General features: G+C 34.9%; 1 protein-coding gene across 1 annotated transcript in view; it reads left to right on the plus strand.

The window, feature by feature from the left end:
- Positions 1–1,500: 1,500 nt before the first annotated feature.
- TMPRSS11D (transmembrane serine protease 11D) overlaps positions 1,501–16,928 on the plus strand; it is a 69,674-nt gene continuing 54,246 nt past the window's right edge. Inside the window, exon 1 of the mRNA XM_033425559.2 lies at positions 1,501–1,656. Coding sequence (XP_033281450.1) covers positions 1,649–1,656 — 8 coding nt within the window. The 5' untranslated portion in view covers positions 1,501–1,648. The remainder of the gene's footprint in view (positions 1,657–16,928) is intronic.

Here is a 16,928-nt window from a genome sequence, read left to right on the forward strand (position 1 = left end):
GGGTTAAAAAAAAAGACTACATTCGTGAAGGTGGTCAAAATACTTCACATTAGGAGATGGTTTCAGTATTTTATGATGAATCTGTTCAGTGTGATATGATTCACCTTTTAAAATGCAGCTGTTAAAATTCTTAATAATTGATGAATCTAGGTACTATATTTGCAAGTTTGAAATTATATCAAAATAAAGTTATACTTTTTATGCAGCCATTAGACAGATACACAGCTACCAGAAATTATACAGCTACTAGAAAGAAAAATTAGTAACACAAGAATATGCTTATGAAATAACATTGAGCATAATAAAAAGCACAATACAAAGCTATATACTATGATATAACTTGTGAAAAAGAGCTGTACATGTGAAAAGTACTTAAAGGTTAACATATAAAATAAAAATGGTTTGTTTAGGTAACTTTGTTCAAATGTTTTTAATATATTGTTTTATTCTTTTTACTAATAAAAAAAAGGTCAGAATATCAGTCATGAGACATAGGATCTGATGAAAATATATAGGGGAGATGGGCAGGGAGGAGCCCATGCATTCCTGTTCCTGTTGTATGGTATGCACATTATATAAAAAATGCATAAGTAATTGAACACTTCTGGAATTGAAGTCTTGGAGTGAATCCATTAGACATTAGCTATCAGTGATTTACAAGATAAAGTCATAGAATTTTAGAGATAAAAATGTCCTCTAAAACCACGTAATTCAGCTTCTCATTTTTCTCAGTAAATAAATGAGACTCATATAGTGATAAGTGATTTTTTTGCTTAGGCTTTGCAACTAGTTGTTGAAAAAGTTGAGACCAAAATTCAAATTTCCTAATTCTGTTACACATTCCAATTATTTAGCATTCATTATTTCTCCCAAAGTAAACTCAGCATAACCTTCCAAATTTATCTCCTGTCCTTCCCAACACAATAAACAGGAATGTCCTTTCTCACTTCCATGCTATTATACATGGAATATTCGTACTACACTCTGCTGTCCACTCATCCACTAGCAGTATTGAGTTAGAATATTTTTTTAAAAAGGCATAGAGAAAAAGATAAAGTGAATTTTAGTTCCAACTGTTCTGCTTGCTTATCCCACAACTTTGTATATGTAATCAATTACTTCTCTGAATCTCTGTTTCAAGTGCTATGAGAAAAACAGAATTTTATCACAAAGAAGGGAGAATTCAAAGGTAGTACTACCAATTAATATCTGGAAAGTATTTTCTGATCGTCTTTGGCTTGTGTGGCAAAGAATAAGTTGTATGACAACATGATAATACGGGCGAGTGTCACATCCTTTTTAAAGGAAAAACTATGACACTACAGCCTGTGGACTAGTTTCAAGCTTTCACAAAATACCTATCACCTTTTATCATATGTAATCACAATTTACCAGTATAAATAAAATTTTTACCGATTTGTAAAATTTCCTGTCTATTTCTGATTCCATTCCACAAGTCACGTAATTGGTTCAAATTGATTCCTTCAGACTTGTTTAACAAGTTAGGTTTTAATTGTGTGGGATTTCCTCCTTTGTCTTCAGTTCTTTCATAGATCACATATAACACACAAGTGTCATTCATCTGAGTGGAAATCTCAGAGCAGTTGGACAGGCAGAAAAAAGGACCTCTTTATTACTCAGGATTAAAATGTATAGGTAAGTCCTATTTTTGCTGCTGTAGTTCTGAAATTTTGACTATATCATAAAGCATTTGAAAAATGTACAGAAGCTTAAGAAATTTTGGCTGTGCCTAGCAATCTTCTAGTTATTTTTCTCAAAAGTTCATTGAAACTCTTAGATATTGTTTAGATAACATGCTTGATATTGTTTAAATAAGGTGCTTGACTGCTTGACTGAATTTTTAACAAAATGAATAAACCTAAAAAGATGGCTTAGCGTTATGAAAACATGTTTGAATAAGGAAGTGTTTTTGTTTTCTCATATTTAACTTTTCAAAAAACTGATGTGTGGCTTTTAAAATGTAATCAGTAAAAAATACCTCTGTTGTTTAAAGTTTTTTAAGGATTCTCTATTTTTACTCCTGTCGCAATATTATTACTAGCTATTAAATATGCAGTGAATCCTGAAGTCCTCTTTAAGAAAGCAAAGACTATATTTGTCTACCTATTATATACTATGATATCATTAATTTCAAGTTCTTGTTGATACTTAAGAAAAAATAGTATTTGCCTAGTTTTCTTTTCAATTAATAGCTATTTATGATCATACACTTTCACATAAAAAAAGCAACAAAATTGTAGCACAATCTAGAGTTAGATGGTACAATCTCAAAATTACATAATTTGATGTGTTTATGTCTGCATCTATGAGTATATTGTTCATTTTGTTTTCCCATGAACAAAGAAAAGTATGATATTGGTAAGTCATTTTAAAAGAGGAATAAATAAAATATGGACAATCTATTGGCCATGTTAAGTGTAGTTGTGTTTATTTTAAATCTCCTGAACTTTAGAAAACTCAATCAAAATTCAAATAATTTCAATAAAATATGTACAATTATGTGCATTTGAATATATATAAAAGAATAAAAAATGGATAGCAATCTAATTTTCCAAAAATGATAATTAACAAGTAATAATATAAGAAAATAATAAAAATAAATTATTTCATATTCATAGAAGGGATAGGTTTAATAACACATTAAAATAGGTTAAAATCTATGAAATAATTTGTTATTCTCATAAATGTATTCTCATTTTATGTGAAAATAAATCACAAAATTGTATTCACTCATTGATTAACACTTTGTAAAACTATACATGTGAAAACGTCTATGAGAAATATAAAACACTAATTGTGTTTGTTGTATTAGAGTGGTGAGCTTATGAATTATATTTTTTCCGAAACCTCCTATAACAATCTGGTATTGTTTCGGTAAGCACAATAGAGTTTGAAATGTATTTTGCTGAAACGTTTTTAATTTTGCAAAGAAATTTCTCTGATTTTTTAAAGAAATTGAATCTCATAAACAGCTAAATGTTATTCAAAGGAAAATAAAGGGAAACATGGAAATAATGGAAATAATGAAAGTGATGTACAATTTCAGAATGCCTTGAATCAATCTAATTTCTAAATTGATCCATCCTTACACTCAATGAGAACCAAATTTTATAATTACAGAGAACTCTTCTTTGCAACTTGGTTTCTATGGATCATACTTTGAAATATTTTATCTCTTAAAAATAAGCTGCATCTACATATAATCAGATTTTCCTCTTTTATTAACCTAAAAATATATAACTCACAATTAGGTTTGTTCATTGGTTGGTTGGTTGGTTGATTTTATCGGAACAAGATAATCAGAGTCACTGTGCCAAATTGGTAAAATTTTGAAAATAACTTATGGACCTTGTTCATCAATTTGAGGACCCATGACTAGAAAACAATGCCTTCTGTCAACATGAGTAAAGAGTAGAATTTTTAGTGGGAAGAGGAGAGTATACTCAAATGGCTTGCATAATTTTAAAATAGACAAATTTTTATTTTATTTTATTTATTTATTTTTTGGCCGCGCCTCGAGGCACGTGGGATCTTAGTTCCCTGTCCAGGGATCGAACCCGCGCACCCTGCACTGGAAGTGCGGAGTCTTAACCACTGGACCGCCAGGGAAGTCCCAAATTTTTATTTTGACAGGATACATGCCTGAGTTTAATAGTGCAAGAAATGAATTAAAACATAGTTTCCTACTCTTCTTGAATATTCCCATCAGCATAAAGACACACCTCACCATCTTCAATTTAAAAGAAAAAAACTCAAACTTCACTATTTTCCAGTTCCTCCATATGCTCTGAGGGAGCAGGGTATCCAAATTGGGTAGGGGAAGAGAAATGAAAGTAATATGTTTTTAGGTAATTCTATGTCATTTTTAGGTAATTTTAGGTAAATCTCCAGGTAATTCTGTGATACCTTTTGTTGAGAATGGGGTCTCTTGAATGGTTTGATTACTTTTATGTATAAATTAAACGTCCAGACCTTTTTTAGGTTGTCTTCTCCTGAAGGTTGCAAAGATGGTGTGTTTCTTTCTTTACCTATCTGTTCACCCCTCACTGAAGAGGGAAATCCTATTAGAGGACCTGGGCAGCTCTGTTATCGTGATACAATTATTATTCATTTCAGATGTTCTTAGGTCCTCTGAGAGAGTGTCTTTTTCACTGGATTACATAAAAAGTATGAGATGAAGTTTGGAAAACAGGATGAAGATTAAAAGCTGGAATTCAGAATGTAGTTTAAGGAAAGATTTAAGGCAAATGAGCATATCTCAGCTCAGGTACAGACAGGTCTTAGCAGGACTCCTCCCACCATAACAAATCTTATTTCCATTTTCTTCCTTTTTGTTTGTGCTCTTGATATGATTAACTGACCAGAGAGACATGCCAAAGCCAATCAAATGCCATGGGGAAAAAAAAGGCTGTAACTGTCAAAAATGTATTCCAAATTCTTCCTGTTGTTTCAATTCTGGTTTATGAATTGCTATTTTAATTTTCAAAAACCATGCTTAAAATTGTAAATCAGTAGGCAAAGGACATATTTCTTAGTAGAAATTAGACAAGTGGATACCAACTTACCTTTACAGTCATGGAGCCCAAAATGGTACATTTAAAGCACAAGGTATTGCCCATAAACGCCTCAAGCCACATGCTAAACCAGTTGCCCATTTGGCCAGACTATTTTTCTAATGTTGGTACAGGCTGGGGAGTGGTGATGGCATTATAATACATGGTGACTGCAATCAGTCCCCTAGAATCATGTATTTTCTAGCAAATTCTCTTATATCCACTGACAATTTGTCCTCCAGAAGGAACTCAAATTACTTCCTCAGAAATTTGTTCCTTATCTGACTCATGCCACTCCATGCCACCACAGGGGTGGTTACAGTTGACACCCCTAAAATAAGTCATGAGGACAACAATCAGTATCTGTTGCTGTAAGGGAACCTAAAGATACCCAATCCAATTCCTTAAAAGGTATTGCTCCAACTTGAAGGATCTCATTCTCCTGAGCAAAGAAAACTTGCCATAATTTCAGTTTTTCATAGTATTCTTTAAGTCTAAATTTAGCATGTGCTCATGATATATAAAATTAAAGTACCATCCCAAGTCTAAAATCATTCACTGGGTAACTAAGATCATTGAAAATAAAACTGACTTTGGAAAAGTTTACACTGATGAATAACTCAACAAAAAGAAATGGCAGATTCAATACAATATTTTCAATATCCATGTGCCAGAAGTATAAACAAATGTATCAATGATTAATAAAAGGATATGTGATCTCAAATTTCAAGTCAGTGGATAAATAAATCCATCGAACATTTTTCTAACCTAGACATTTTTTTATTCTGAATTAAACAAATTAAAACATATAGTTTCCTTCTCTGCTGGAATATTCCTATCAGTATAAAGACATACCATGCTATCTTCAGTTTAAAAAAAAAATTCCTCCCTGATCCACAACTCTTCTCTAGCTATTGCCTCATTTCTCATTTTCTCCCCTTAACAGCAAAACTCTTGTAAAAGTTTGTTTAGACCCACTGCCTCGATTTCTATTTTCTTCTCCCATTCACTTTTCTTACTTAAAAATTTTTTATTATGAAATATATCACACACAAAGGCTTATTTAAAAATGAACCTCTGAGTACTCAGCATTCATTAAGAAAAATAGTATCACTGTAATTTAGAAGACCCTCTGGGCCCCTCCCCAGTTACATCTTGTTCACTAACTGCCCTCCCCCAACACTGCCCTTGTAACTGTCATCTGTCGTGGTATCTAAATTTCCTTGATTATCTTTATGATATATATATATACATATACATACGTATATATGTGTGTGTGTATATATATATATATATATATATATATATATATATATATATACGTGTGTGTGTGTGTGTGTGTGTGTGTGTATATCTCCCTAAAGAACATACTGCTTAGTTCTACCTATATTTTAAATTCATTACATGGGATCAAAATTAGGTTTTATAAGATGTATAGTAATAACTTATTCGTGTTCACAGCTATATGATATCCCATTGTAGGAGTATAATATAACCTACATATCCACTGTTTGGGGATTTTACCATTACAAATAACACAGCTCTGAACATTCTTGAATGGGTCCAATGGTACAAATGTGCAAGAGTTTCTCTTGGGTATGTTCCTGCAAATGAATTTTCTGGACCATAGAGTGTATGCATGTTTATCTTTAACCCATTCTCTCTTTTCCCATTACAAACAGTTTCTCATCTCCACAGCTCTCAAATTGCTCTTGTCTAGCTCTCCAGTGATCATGCAAAATCCAGTGGTCAGATCTCAGAGTTCATTTTACTTAACAGCTTCACAACAGATCATTCCCTCCTTGAAACACAGTCTTCACAAAGCTTCCAAAACATCATTCTCTCTTGATTTTTCTACTATCCCACTGGTGAAACTTTCTGAGTTTATGTTACTGGATCCTTCTCATTTTACTGTTGTCCAAATTCTAAGTAATTTGAGGTATAACTTCTTTTCTTCTGTAGCTCTGCTTACTTTCTGTGTGATTCCATCCAGTTCCATGGTTTTTACAAACTTCTCAACTGATTTTTACACACACAAAAACTTGAGAACTGTTAGCTTAGATGGTAATTGAAGTTGACTGAATGAGATCAACTAGAGAGAAAAGTGAACACCCAAAGACAGAGCATGGAGCAACACTAGACTCTTAAGGTTGAATAGAGGAGAAGCAACCAGCAAAAGACATTTAAAAGAAGAGTCAAAAGGATAAAAAGAGTGTGGAATCATGGAAATTAATAGAAAGAGAGTGTTTCAATAAAAAGGAATGGTCAAGGGTGTGAAATCCTGCTAATAGGCTATATCTTATCTTCCCTCAGAAAGTCATGAGTGCCTTAAGCAAGGACAATTGGCCATTGTTTTAAAGTCCCCAGTGTCTAGCAGAATGGCATAATAAGTATTCAATATCTATTGATTTTTCCACCACTCATTCAATAAACACTGTGTTAATACAGTGCCCACCATGTCCTGGGTTGAAAAATAAATAAATAAGACTTCAGAAAAAAACCACAGATTAAGAAAATGAAGAGGCATCTCTGTACAACCACTTAATCTCTCTTTAGATCAGTCGATTCATCTGGAGTGGATATTCCTGAAGTTCCCTTCCACTGCTAACATTCTGTGATTCTGAAGAATGTTATTACTCTTACAAAATGCCAGCATTTTGTATCTGGCAGCATTTTTACTAAGTTCTGAGGAATATATTTTATTATGTAGGCTTCAAAAATACTAGTGTCATAGACCTTGGAACTCTGCTAATTTCATTAATCATCCTGGGAAAATGATACTGAGAATCTCAATTCTTTCCCCTGCTTCTTTAGAAAATCTGGGCAAGAAGCCACTAGGATTAAGTTCAGATGGGTTTGAGTACAAGATGTTTTTAAAAATATATTGATACAACTAAATGTTACTCAAGAGCATTGGAAACAACTAATCTTGGGTTTGGTCCATGATTCATTAGAAGCTACTTTTTTTCTATGAGAACAATCATCATTTACTGGATATAGTTAAATAGAACTAACCATGATAAATACATATGGGGTTCTGGGTTCAGTCTCCACTTCTTCCAACTTACTGGTAATAACCCTTAACTAGTAGCTCTGAGAGAATAGTTCAGTAAATTTCTATATTCTCTATTCTATCATTCCTACTAACTTATTTCATCTAGTTTGTGCTGAAATGTCTTTCTTGCTTTAGACCCTTAACTAATACATTTTTACTTAACTTGTGCATTTCTTTTCTCTTTCTTCAACCCCATTTTTCATTGTACCTCCTTTCTTGCCTCCCTGCCCCACCCGCCCCAAGTAAACAATGTTAAAAATCTGGTATATATCTCTCTATACAAATTAAACAGGATTGTCTCCTTGGTAATTGTTAGAATTTTTTAATATTTGGGTCTATATATAACAATCAAATCAAATATTAGAAGATGAACACATGTGGGGCAAAAAATGCTGCCTTGTGCTTCTCCAGAGTGTGATGTACCAAATTTCTCACCTCATTGGGACACACTTTGTAGAAAAAATAAAACAGGGAATATCCTGATACTTTAAATTTAGTATTACAAATCAGGTCACAATGAGCTAGGAGTAAGGGCCCCCAGATACTTCACCCATTTATTTTCTATAGAAAGCAAATATGTATCTAGTTTTATTTTGACAAAGCAGTAAGTTAAGGTTTTGGACATTTCATAATGATCTTATAGCAGAAAAGGATTGTCTCTGTACTTGGACTTTAGGAAACAGAGAAGAAACTAGGATGTCTTCAGTAGAAATCGCTCTGTTCTGTCTTGGAGCTACTCTGATCTAAATGTATCCAAAACCCTTGTTACACAAAGTGTGGTACTGGGACCAATAGCATCAGCATCACCTGGGAGCTTGTTGGAAATGCAGAATCTTGGGCCCAACCCCAGATTCACTAAGTTTAAGTTTACATAATAGGCAATTGATACATACATTAAAATATAAGAAGTACTAAACAAAACAACTTCAACTAAACTAAACAGCTACAAGGTAGTCTCCCAAGTATTCAAAATGGAGAGAGAGGTACAGCAAGAAGTATCTTTGTGTGTTTAAATATGAATGAGCATGCCCTCTAACCTGGGTGTGCGATAGATTTCCCATTCCTCTCCTGCAGAAACACTTTAGTGCCTTGGGCAAGTCACAACTCACAGAGGAGCATTTTCCTAACTGAGTTCCAGGAACACTGTGCTCCTCAAAATGTTAGGTATTTTGGAAATAAATGTTTCTGAGCTCAAATAAGTTTGGGAGACACTGCTATCTAGACAGGTCAGGCCGCTTAAGAAAGGAAGAAATTGGGGAATTGGGAATTCCCCAGGAGAATTGCGGAATGCACAGAAAATGAATGGCTTTTTTGTCATTTAGCAGCTGAAATTTAAATATGTTTTTCTCTAGGACTTCTTAGTTCTTTTTTTCCACCCTGACAAGTAACAGTAATATGTGTGACATACCCCCCTGGATCTAACCAGGCTTATAAGCAATTCCTAACGCACTCCTTGTAACTCCACTCAAAAAAAAAAAGGAAGAAAGAAAATACAAATGAGTGAGAGGAATGTTATGCTAGAATTATCTGCTCTAAATTGTGTAAGAAGTAAATCATTTCAAAACTCTAATGCTTTAACTATTATTTGTAACAAGTTGTTTGCTATTGTTGTTGTTATTAACAATAACACACCACTGTATTCCAATACCTAGATGAGAATTTCTTTCAAGGAAATGGCACTGAAACTTGAACTGAATGGGTTATTGAGTCCTTTTCTGTCTCTGTGAGTTCAAGTCCACCCTCACTGTCAATTACTCTTTGAAAGTTTGGTAATTTTGTTATTGCAGTAAGTTAAGAATCATTAAAAGATAAACAATTTTAACAGCTTTATTGAAATGTAACTATGTATCATAAAGTTCACCTGTTTAAGTGTACAGTTCAGTGGTTTCTAGTATATTTACAGATTTGTACATCACCAAAACCTAATTTCAGAACATTTTCATCATCCCAATACATTTAATTTTAAAAATTAATTTCAAATACACATTTTTAAAAGAGGATTTTGACAATAAACTATCACATGCTTATAGTGTCAAGAATATGTCTTTGTAATTTGCAAAAAGACAGCAAAATAATGTTGGTGCCGATAAAGGTTAAATACCATCTTTAGTTTAAAAAAAATTTTTTAAAGAAAAGAGGAAGAAAATCTCTTTAGTTTTTGAAAAAACTAAACAAAAAAATTTAGTTTTTGAAAACTAAATCTATACAGGAAAAATATACTATTTGGAGGAAAACAGACAAGGAAGCAAATCTTCAACTAAATAGTTATTTCTTGCTCTGAAACTAGTCTGGGCTCAATGGTTCTGTCAATAGATAGCTACACTTTCTAGAATTCAGGTGGAAAACTAACATAGAAGAGCAGTGCCCTCTAGAACAGCGGTCTCCAACCTTTTTTGCACCAGGGACTGGTTTTGTGGAAGACAATTTTTCCTTGAACAGTGTAGAGGGGAGGGGAAGGTTCAGGTGGTAATGCGAGCAATGGGGAGCGGCAGATGAAGCTTCGCTTGCCCACTGCTCACCTCCTGCTGTGTGGCCCAGTTCCCAACAGGCCTCAGACCGGTAATGGTCCGCAACCGAGAGGTTGGGGACCCCTGTTCTAGAGTACATGCTAAGCTCTCCCTAACATTAATCAGCAAGGAGATAGGTAACCTCTGTCAGGATTTTCTCTATTACAGTTGTTGGTATTGAAACACCAGGTACACGTTTTTTGACAGTGGTAGAGTCAAGAAAGCGTTGCTCCCATGACTTTGTGGACTTGGTGATTCCTAGAGAAATATTCTTAAAATATCAGCATTGTCAAGTTCCAGAAGTATTTCAACTGTTCTGTAGTTTTCAGATCACCTACGCAGGTTCACCTTTGCAGACAGTGACACCGTGTACCATAGTGCCACTGTGCCTATTTGCACATGGAAAAGCCTCCATAATCTCAGTTACAGAATCAGAACCCACCTTTAGGCAGCTATATACTTCCAGCAAAGTTGACCTTCCTTATAAAAGCAAGTGTATATTAAGTTTAGCAGAGCAGTAACCAGAATATGCCTTCAAGTCTTTAACTGACTCTATGTCAGTTAGGAGTCTTCAAATATCCTCTACTAATAATTATGCAAGGCTAACCCTTTTATTGAATTTGGAGGTATATACTGAGTAAATGAAACCTGGCAAGCTTTACTGATCTATGTCCAGCAGCATTCCTCAAACCCTCCTCAGCAGTACATTCCATTCTCTAAACCAGACCATCTGCTTGAGGAAAATGAGCATGAGTGGGACAATTCAGATATACCATCTCCTGCCTTAGTCTAAAATAAGATAAATATCAAAGAAAGATCAGAAACAAGTATCTGGAAATGCTTACTTTAAAACAATGGGTGCAAGGCTGTATTAGGGCTGTGATTTGAAAAGGAAGGACTTTGATTTTCTTTGGATAAGTCTTCCACAGTCAAGAATCTCTTCCCCTGAAAAGGCCTATGAAATCAGCCTGACTCATGAACAAAGACTCTTGTTTTTGGATGTCACATTCCTTTACAGTCTTTTCAATATCAGAATTAATTCCTGCTTCTAGTAAATGCCTTTCTTGGAACAGTTCTTGAATATGTTGAATACAGAGAAACCAGAGTAATGGGACCAGTCTTCTTAAAATAAATACATTACTCATGAGGAGGAAGGAGGGAAGGAGGGAAGGAAGGGAAAATCCCCACCCTCCTGGAGCTTCTAAATCAATGAGGGGAGACAGATAACAAACTAAATAAGTAATATGGTATATCAGAAGGCTCTAAGTGCTCTGCAAAATAATAAGGCAGGAAAAGAGGGTAGAGAGTACTAGGGGAGGAGGAGCAATTTTAAGTAGGGAAGCCTCACAGAGAAGGTGTCAATTTAGCAAAGACTTGAAGGAGGGAAGGGAGGGAGGGAGCCCTGGGGAAACCTAAGAAAAGTGTTCCAAGGAGAGGGAACAGCAAGCACAAAATCCTTGAGACGGAGAGTGCCAGGATGTTTGGAGCACAACACGGAGGTAGAAAGAAGTAAGAGATAAGGTCAAAAATATAAAGAAACATGGAATCACATTAGAAATACATGGAAGTAGCATCACCATGCAGCACCAAGAAATTGAGACAAAATATTACAAGATAAATATCCAAGGTTATCTTGGATATCTGATAAACATTTCAGCATCAGCATTCTTAATCTTGAAGATATAAGAAAGTATTAAAATATACAAAAACAATATTGCCAACACAAGAAAAGCACATAGCATTCAGCATGAAGCCCTAATTGGGGTGATCAATGTGCCACCTTGGTGGTATAGCTTGTGCCAAGACCATTTTGTTTAATTAGATGCTCCAATTCCTTACTCTTTATGGGGTGAGGGGGCCAGCTCTGTACTACAAAAGGAACACACCAGTAAAATAGCAAATAAGAACAAAAGCTCAACCTATATTTCTGAACTGGTTGGGAAAATCTATCTGCGATGAAACCTTTGACCTTGGTCTCATTATATCATGCCATAAGTACACAGAATAATCAGCTACTGAAGGACAATTCCGACTCCATTAAACCATCAATCAACTGTTTAAATAACCATACACCCAAGCACCCAGCATGAGTAGTCATTTATGTTGTTTCATTCATTTGACTATTCGTGCCTCTTTAAAGTGTAGACTAGCTAGGACTTCCCTGGCAGTCCAGTGGTTAAGACTCCATGATTCCATTGCAGGGGGTGTGGGTTCGATACCTGGTTGGGGAACTAAGATCTCATATGCCATGCGGCACAGCCAAAAAAAAAAAATCTAAATAAATAAAGTGTAGGCTAGTTAAAGAAGTACAGACAAAATTTTGTATTTCTTTCTTTTCTATTTGTAAGCCACAATAAAAGTTCATTTTCACTGGGTCATGGTTCATTGCATTTTTAGTCTCATATGTAAAAATTATTTCACTTTGGACAATGGTGTAATTATATGTGTTTAGTAGATATTAATTGATGGCCGCCTAAATTATATACACATACTGATTTTCATAATGCCAAGTGCTTTCACTTATTAATGGATACCTAAGGCTGTAGTAATGGGAAGTTCTTTATGAAATCAAATTCATGTGTTTCTGCATATCTGCCTAGACATTTACATTGTATTTTTTTAATCCAAATTTAGTGAAATGAGTTGGTTTCACACTCTCTTTTTCAGAGCTTTAAATTACTCTCTCTCAGATAATGGCTTCAGAAAGGATACCTCCAGTCCCAAGATCTTTTCTTAGGTTAGACGTACCTTTCCAGCTAACTGCTGGGAAATATCATACAAGTACTGCTAGTTACTAAAATTAAATATTATTAAAATACCTGAAAAAACTCAAATTATCTATTCATATAACTAGAATAACTAATTCCTAAGTTACTCAGTCTGAGCCTTCAGCCTCATCTTGCTCCTCTTGCCTCTGGCACTGAATTCTCTATCAGGGACTGATCCTAGTTTTCCATCTTCCATATTTCCCTCCATCCCTCCCTTTCCATCCTACAGTCTCTGCAAGGCCCTAGGCCCATCCTATCCCGTTCACGGACTAATGAGTTAGTCTCCCCAGTAAGACCTCCTGCCTCCCAACTCCCTCCCATTGTGGCCCAATCAGGCCACCAGATTAGCCTTTCTACAACACTACTGTTTTTCTGTAACTACTCATTTCAAAAACCTCAGTGATGTCCTAAAGCAAGCAAAGACTCCAAATCCATCACACTTAGTGTCTTCTATAATCTTGACTGACTTAGTTTTCCAGATTATTTTTCCATTTACTAATCTATAAGCACAATACAGGGCCAATTACTATTTCCCAAGCACACTTTGCACTTTCTCTTTTGTTCTTGTTTCTTCATCTACTCAGAAGTCCTGCCCATCTTGCAAAGTATAGCTCACATGCCACATCTTCCATGAAGACTGGAATCAATTTATATTTCCTTTAACCAAAAGTTACTTCTCTGACCTCTCAATTTCTATAGCATTTGGAGTGCTATGTGCCACTTTTTACCTATCACTCTAAAGTTATTTAAGGAATTTTATTTATTTTTACATGTCTGGCAAAATTACAGGCATGTAAAACCAATAAATCTTTCTGAATAAAGGAATAAGAAGAGTAGAAATATATAAGAAGAGTAGAAAACTAATATTAAATTTCTTCTACTACAAAAAGGACTTCAGTAGAGGCAGCTGTGGACATGTTCCTTTCCTTTGGTCTAAGGTATATATATGATAACACCCAGGTGTCAGTTGGAGGAAATTGGAGCTCATGAAAAACATTACAACTAAAGATATAAATTAGAAGTCATCTCTGAAAAAGAATGTGTATAAAGTAAGCTTGAAAAAAGTGGAGATAGAGTAGAATAGGTAAATAGGTAAAACTGAATATTTTAAATGAAATATATTTTCTTCTCTTGATAGTATAAATTAAATATGAACAGAGGGTAATAAATAAGATTAAATTGATTAATGAAAACAATTTCTTCTTACTCCAAAGGTGCCTTGTGCTTCTTTAGCACTTTATAGTTTATATAGCATGCATATTATCTGCTTTAATTCTCACAAAATACTGTGCGGTGGGTATTGTTATCACCATGGTACAGCTGGGGCAACTGAAACTCCACCATGTTAGAAGGACTCATTCAAGATCACTCAACAGTTACTGGAATAACAATCTTCTGTTCTTGAGATCTTTCTAGTATACTTCAGTTGTCCCTATAATAATGCCTTATATTCTGAAAAACTTTTTCAGAATTTTACAAATAATTGTCACATACATTTTATTTTGTTCTCTTTGGTTAGGGAAGGTATTGTTTTATCAATTTTTTTTTTTTTTTTTTTTTGCGGTACGCGGGCCTCTCACTGTTGTGGCTTCTCCCGTTGCGGAGCACAGGCTCCGGCCGCTCCGCGGCATGTGGGATCTTCCCGGACCGCGGCACGAACCCGTGTCCCCTGCATCGGCAGGCGGACTCTCAACCACTGCGCCACCAGGGAAGCCCTGTTTTATCAATTTTTAAAATAAGACAGCTGGAGTTTGAAAAAATTATGATTTACATGGGACCTTATAGCTTAGATTTGACAGAGAGAGAACCTGAATCCACACCTCCTAACTCCAGTTCTCTTTCTCCATCTCCTTATAAGTCTTTTACAATGCAGGAATTAAACACTATGCTCAGAAGTTTAAAGTCAATGAAAGGAATCTTTTATATCTCAGGTCTTTCATTTCAAAAACATGACTGATATTAGAATGAAGGAAATCTCAAAAAGAAATAATTTTTAATTTCCTTACTTATTGCAGAAATGTAAAGTGAACATTATTAACAAAGAATGTATTACAAAACTGGAACTATTTTTCAATGTAGCTGGGTCCAAGTAAATTAAAACTTGATATACTATGCTGAAGTATAATCTATAATTTTTCCCTTCTCCAATAATTGTTTAATGCAGCCCAAGATCTATCCTCAAACAGAACTCAGTGAATCTTTTTAATCAAGTAACAATTGCTGTAAAACATCTTAAAATACATTTCAATGATATAATAATAATAAACTGGAGAAAGAATGTCCATGGGAGTTCTGGGCTTTTGAACACGAGCTGGCCATTTTCCTTGCTTGGCCCTGAAATAAACCTTTTTCTGCTCCAAAAAAAAAAGAATGTCCATGAACTTCCAGTATATGAAAAATTGACTCCTTCAAGTTTAGAACCAATTAGACAAAGTATGAATAGAGTACCATAGGGAAGGAATTAATTTTTCCCCCAGCAATAAGGATGGATTTGTCTTATTATGGCCACACTCTCTCATGGAGTTGAATCTGTGGCCTGGATCTGTTAAAAAGAGCCTGAGTTCCAGGATACAGCCTGAGTCCTAAGAAAGAAAGAACTTAACTAGCCTGTGAAGCTACTGAGCCCACACTCTTGGCTTCATTGGCAGCAGGTTCTCCTGAACCATCATCAACTCCCCAACTCAACTACTACATACATGCAAACATAGGCACATGCTTACATAATACCTATTAGTCATTTGTCCATATCAATTTGCAAACTTTATGAGAAAAAAATGAATCCTAGATTGGCTTTTCCCACTAGCAGCAGATTTCAAAGCTTTGACACATCATTTCAGGTCTGTTGTACACACGTGTGCAGTTTGTGCAATGCACAGAAATGCTGGTTCAGGGAGAGACTGGAAGCCTAGATGGTGCCTATGCTCCCTGACAAGCTGTCTACCCCAGAGTAGAGCTGCATGCAGACCAAGAAACAGCACTGTCTCTGTTTCCCAGAGAAGTTGTCTTTTCCTAACTCTCAAAAAATCATTGTATAGGCTTGCTCAGGTCCCTTACCACTTGCCCAGTCTCTGTATCCTCAACTGGTATAAAGTGCTGTATATCCTCAAGGAATATAAACTTATTTAAATGTTACCCAAGATAAAGTTAAGTTGGAAGGTAAACCATTGAATTAAAAGAAAGTAATGTAGTGCATTCCAAAGGTACATGCACATAAAATGTTGTGGATTTGTGATTCAAGGATAGGAACCTTATCTTCCATATGAACCCAGAGTTTTCAGAATGCATCATGTTTTAATAAAACAAACATATTCAAGAAGTCTTAAAACTATGGCACTTACTCTACCATCATCCAGTTGTGCAATCCTGAATAATACAATCATCCAGTTGTGCAATCCTGAATAATCCTGTCTCTCTTTTCTTTCGGAGCACACCTAAGGTTATCAAGAACAACCAAAAAAAAAAAGTTAATAAATAAATAAATAAAAGTGTTGGACTAGATCAGTGATTTGCTGGAAATAGGAAGGTGTCCTTTTCCCACAACTCAAAATCAAACAGAGAAGCTACTCCATTTTCATCTGTTTTAATCATTAAGCTTCCAAGCCTTTCAAGACCTTGTCTGAACAAAGTATTTCTCAACTTAAAAAATTAAATCATTCAATTAGATAGTCTCTATTGCCTGCCTCATGACCCCATCCAAAGTTAATGAAAGGGACTAAAATAGAGTAAGTTCCTCTACTTTGGAACCATTTCTCATATTCTTCTTAACTCCAACATAAAATGTAAATACACACACTCAAATATATGTGTTTGCATATCCTGTAATACAAGGGCTATAGAAATATTTTTGAACTTTCCATTTCTTAGTATCAACAATAAGGTAGTAAGTGTGACAGAAATTAATAACAACAACGTGATGATTAACAGAAAACTTCCTCCCATCTGAAGTGGCCATTTGTAGTTTGAGCTTGACAGACCTGTATTTGCATTCCAGCTCTCTTACTAGCTGAGTAAGCTTCTGTTTCTT

The sequence above is a fragment of the Orcinus orca genome, chromosome 4 (genome assembly GCF_937001465.1).
Source record: "Orcinus orca chromosome 4, mOrcOrc1.1, whole genome shotgun sequence".
Lineage (NCBI taxonomy): Eukaryota > Metazoa > Chordata > Mammalia > Artiodactyla > Delphinidae > Orcinus > Orcinus orca.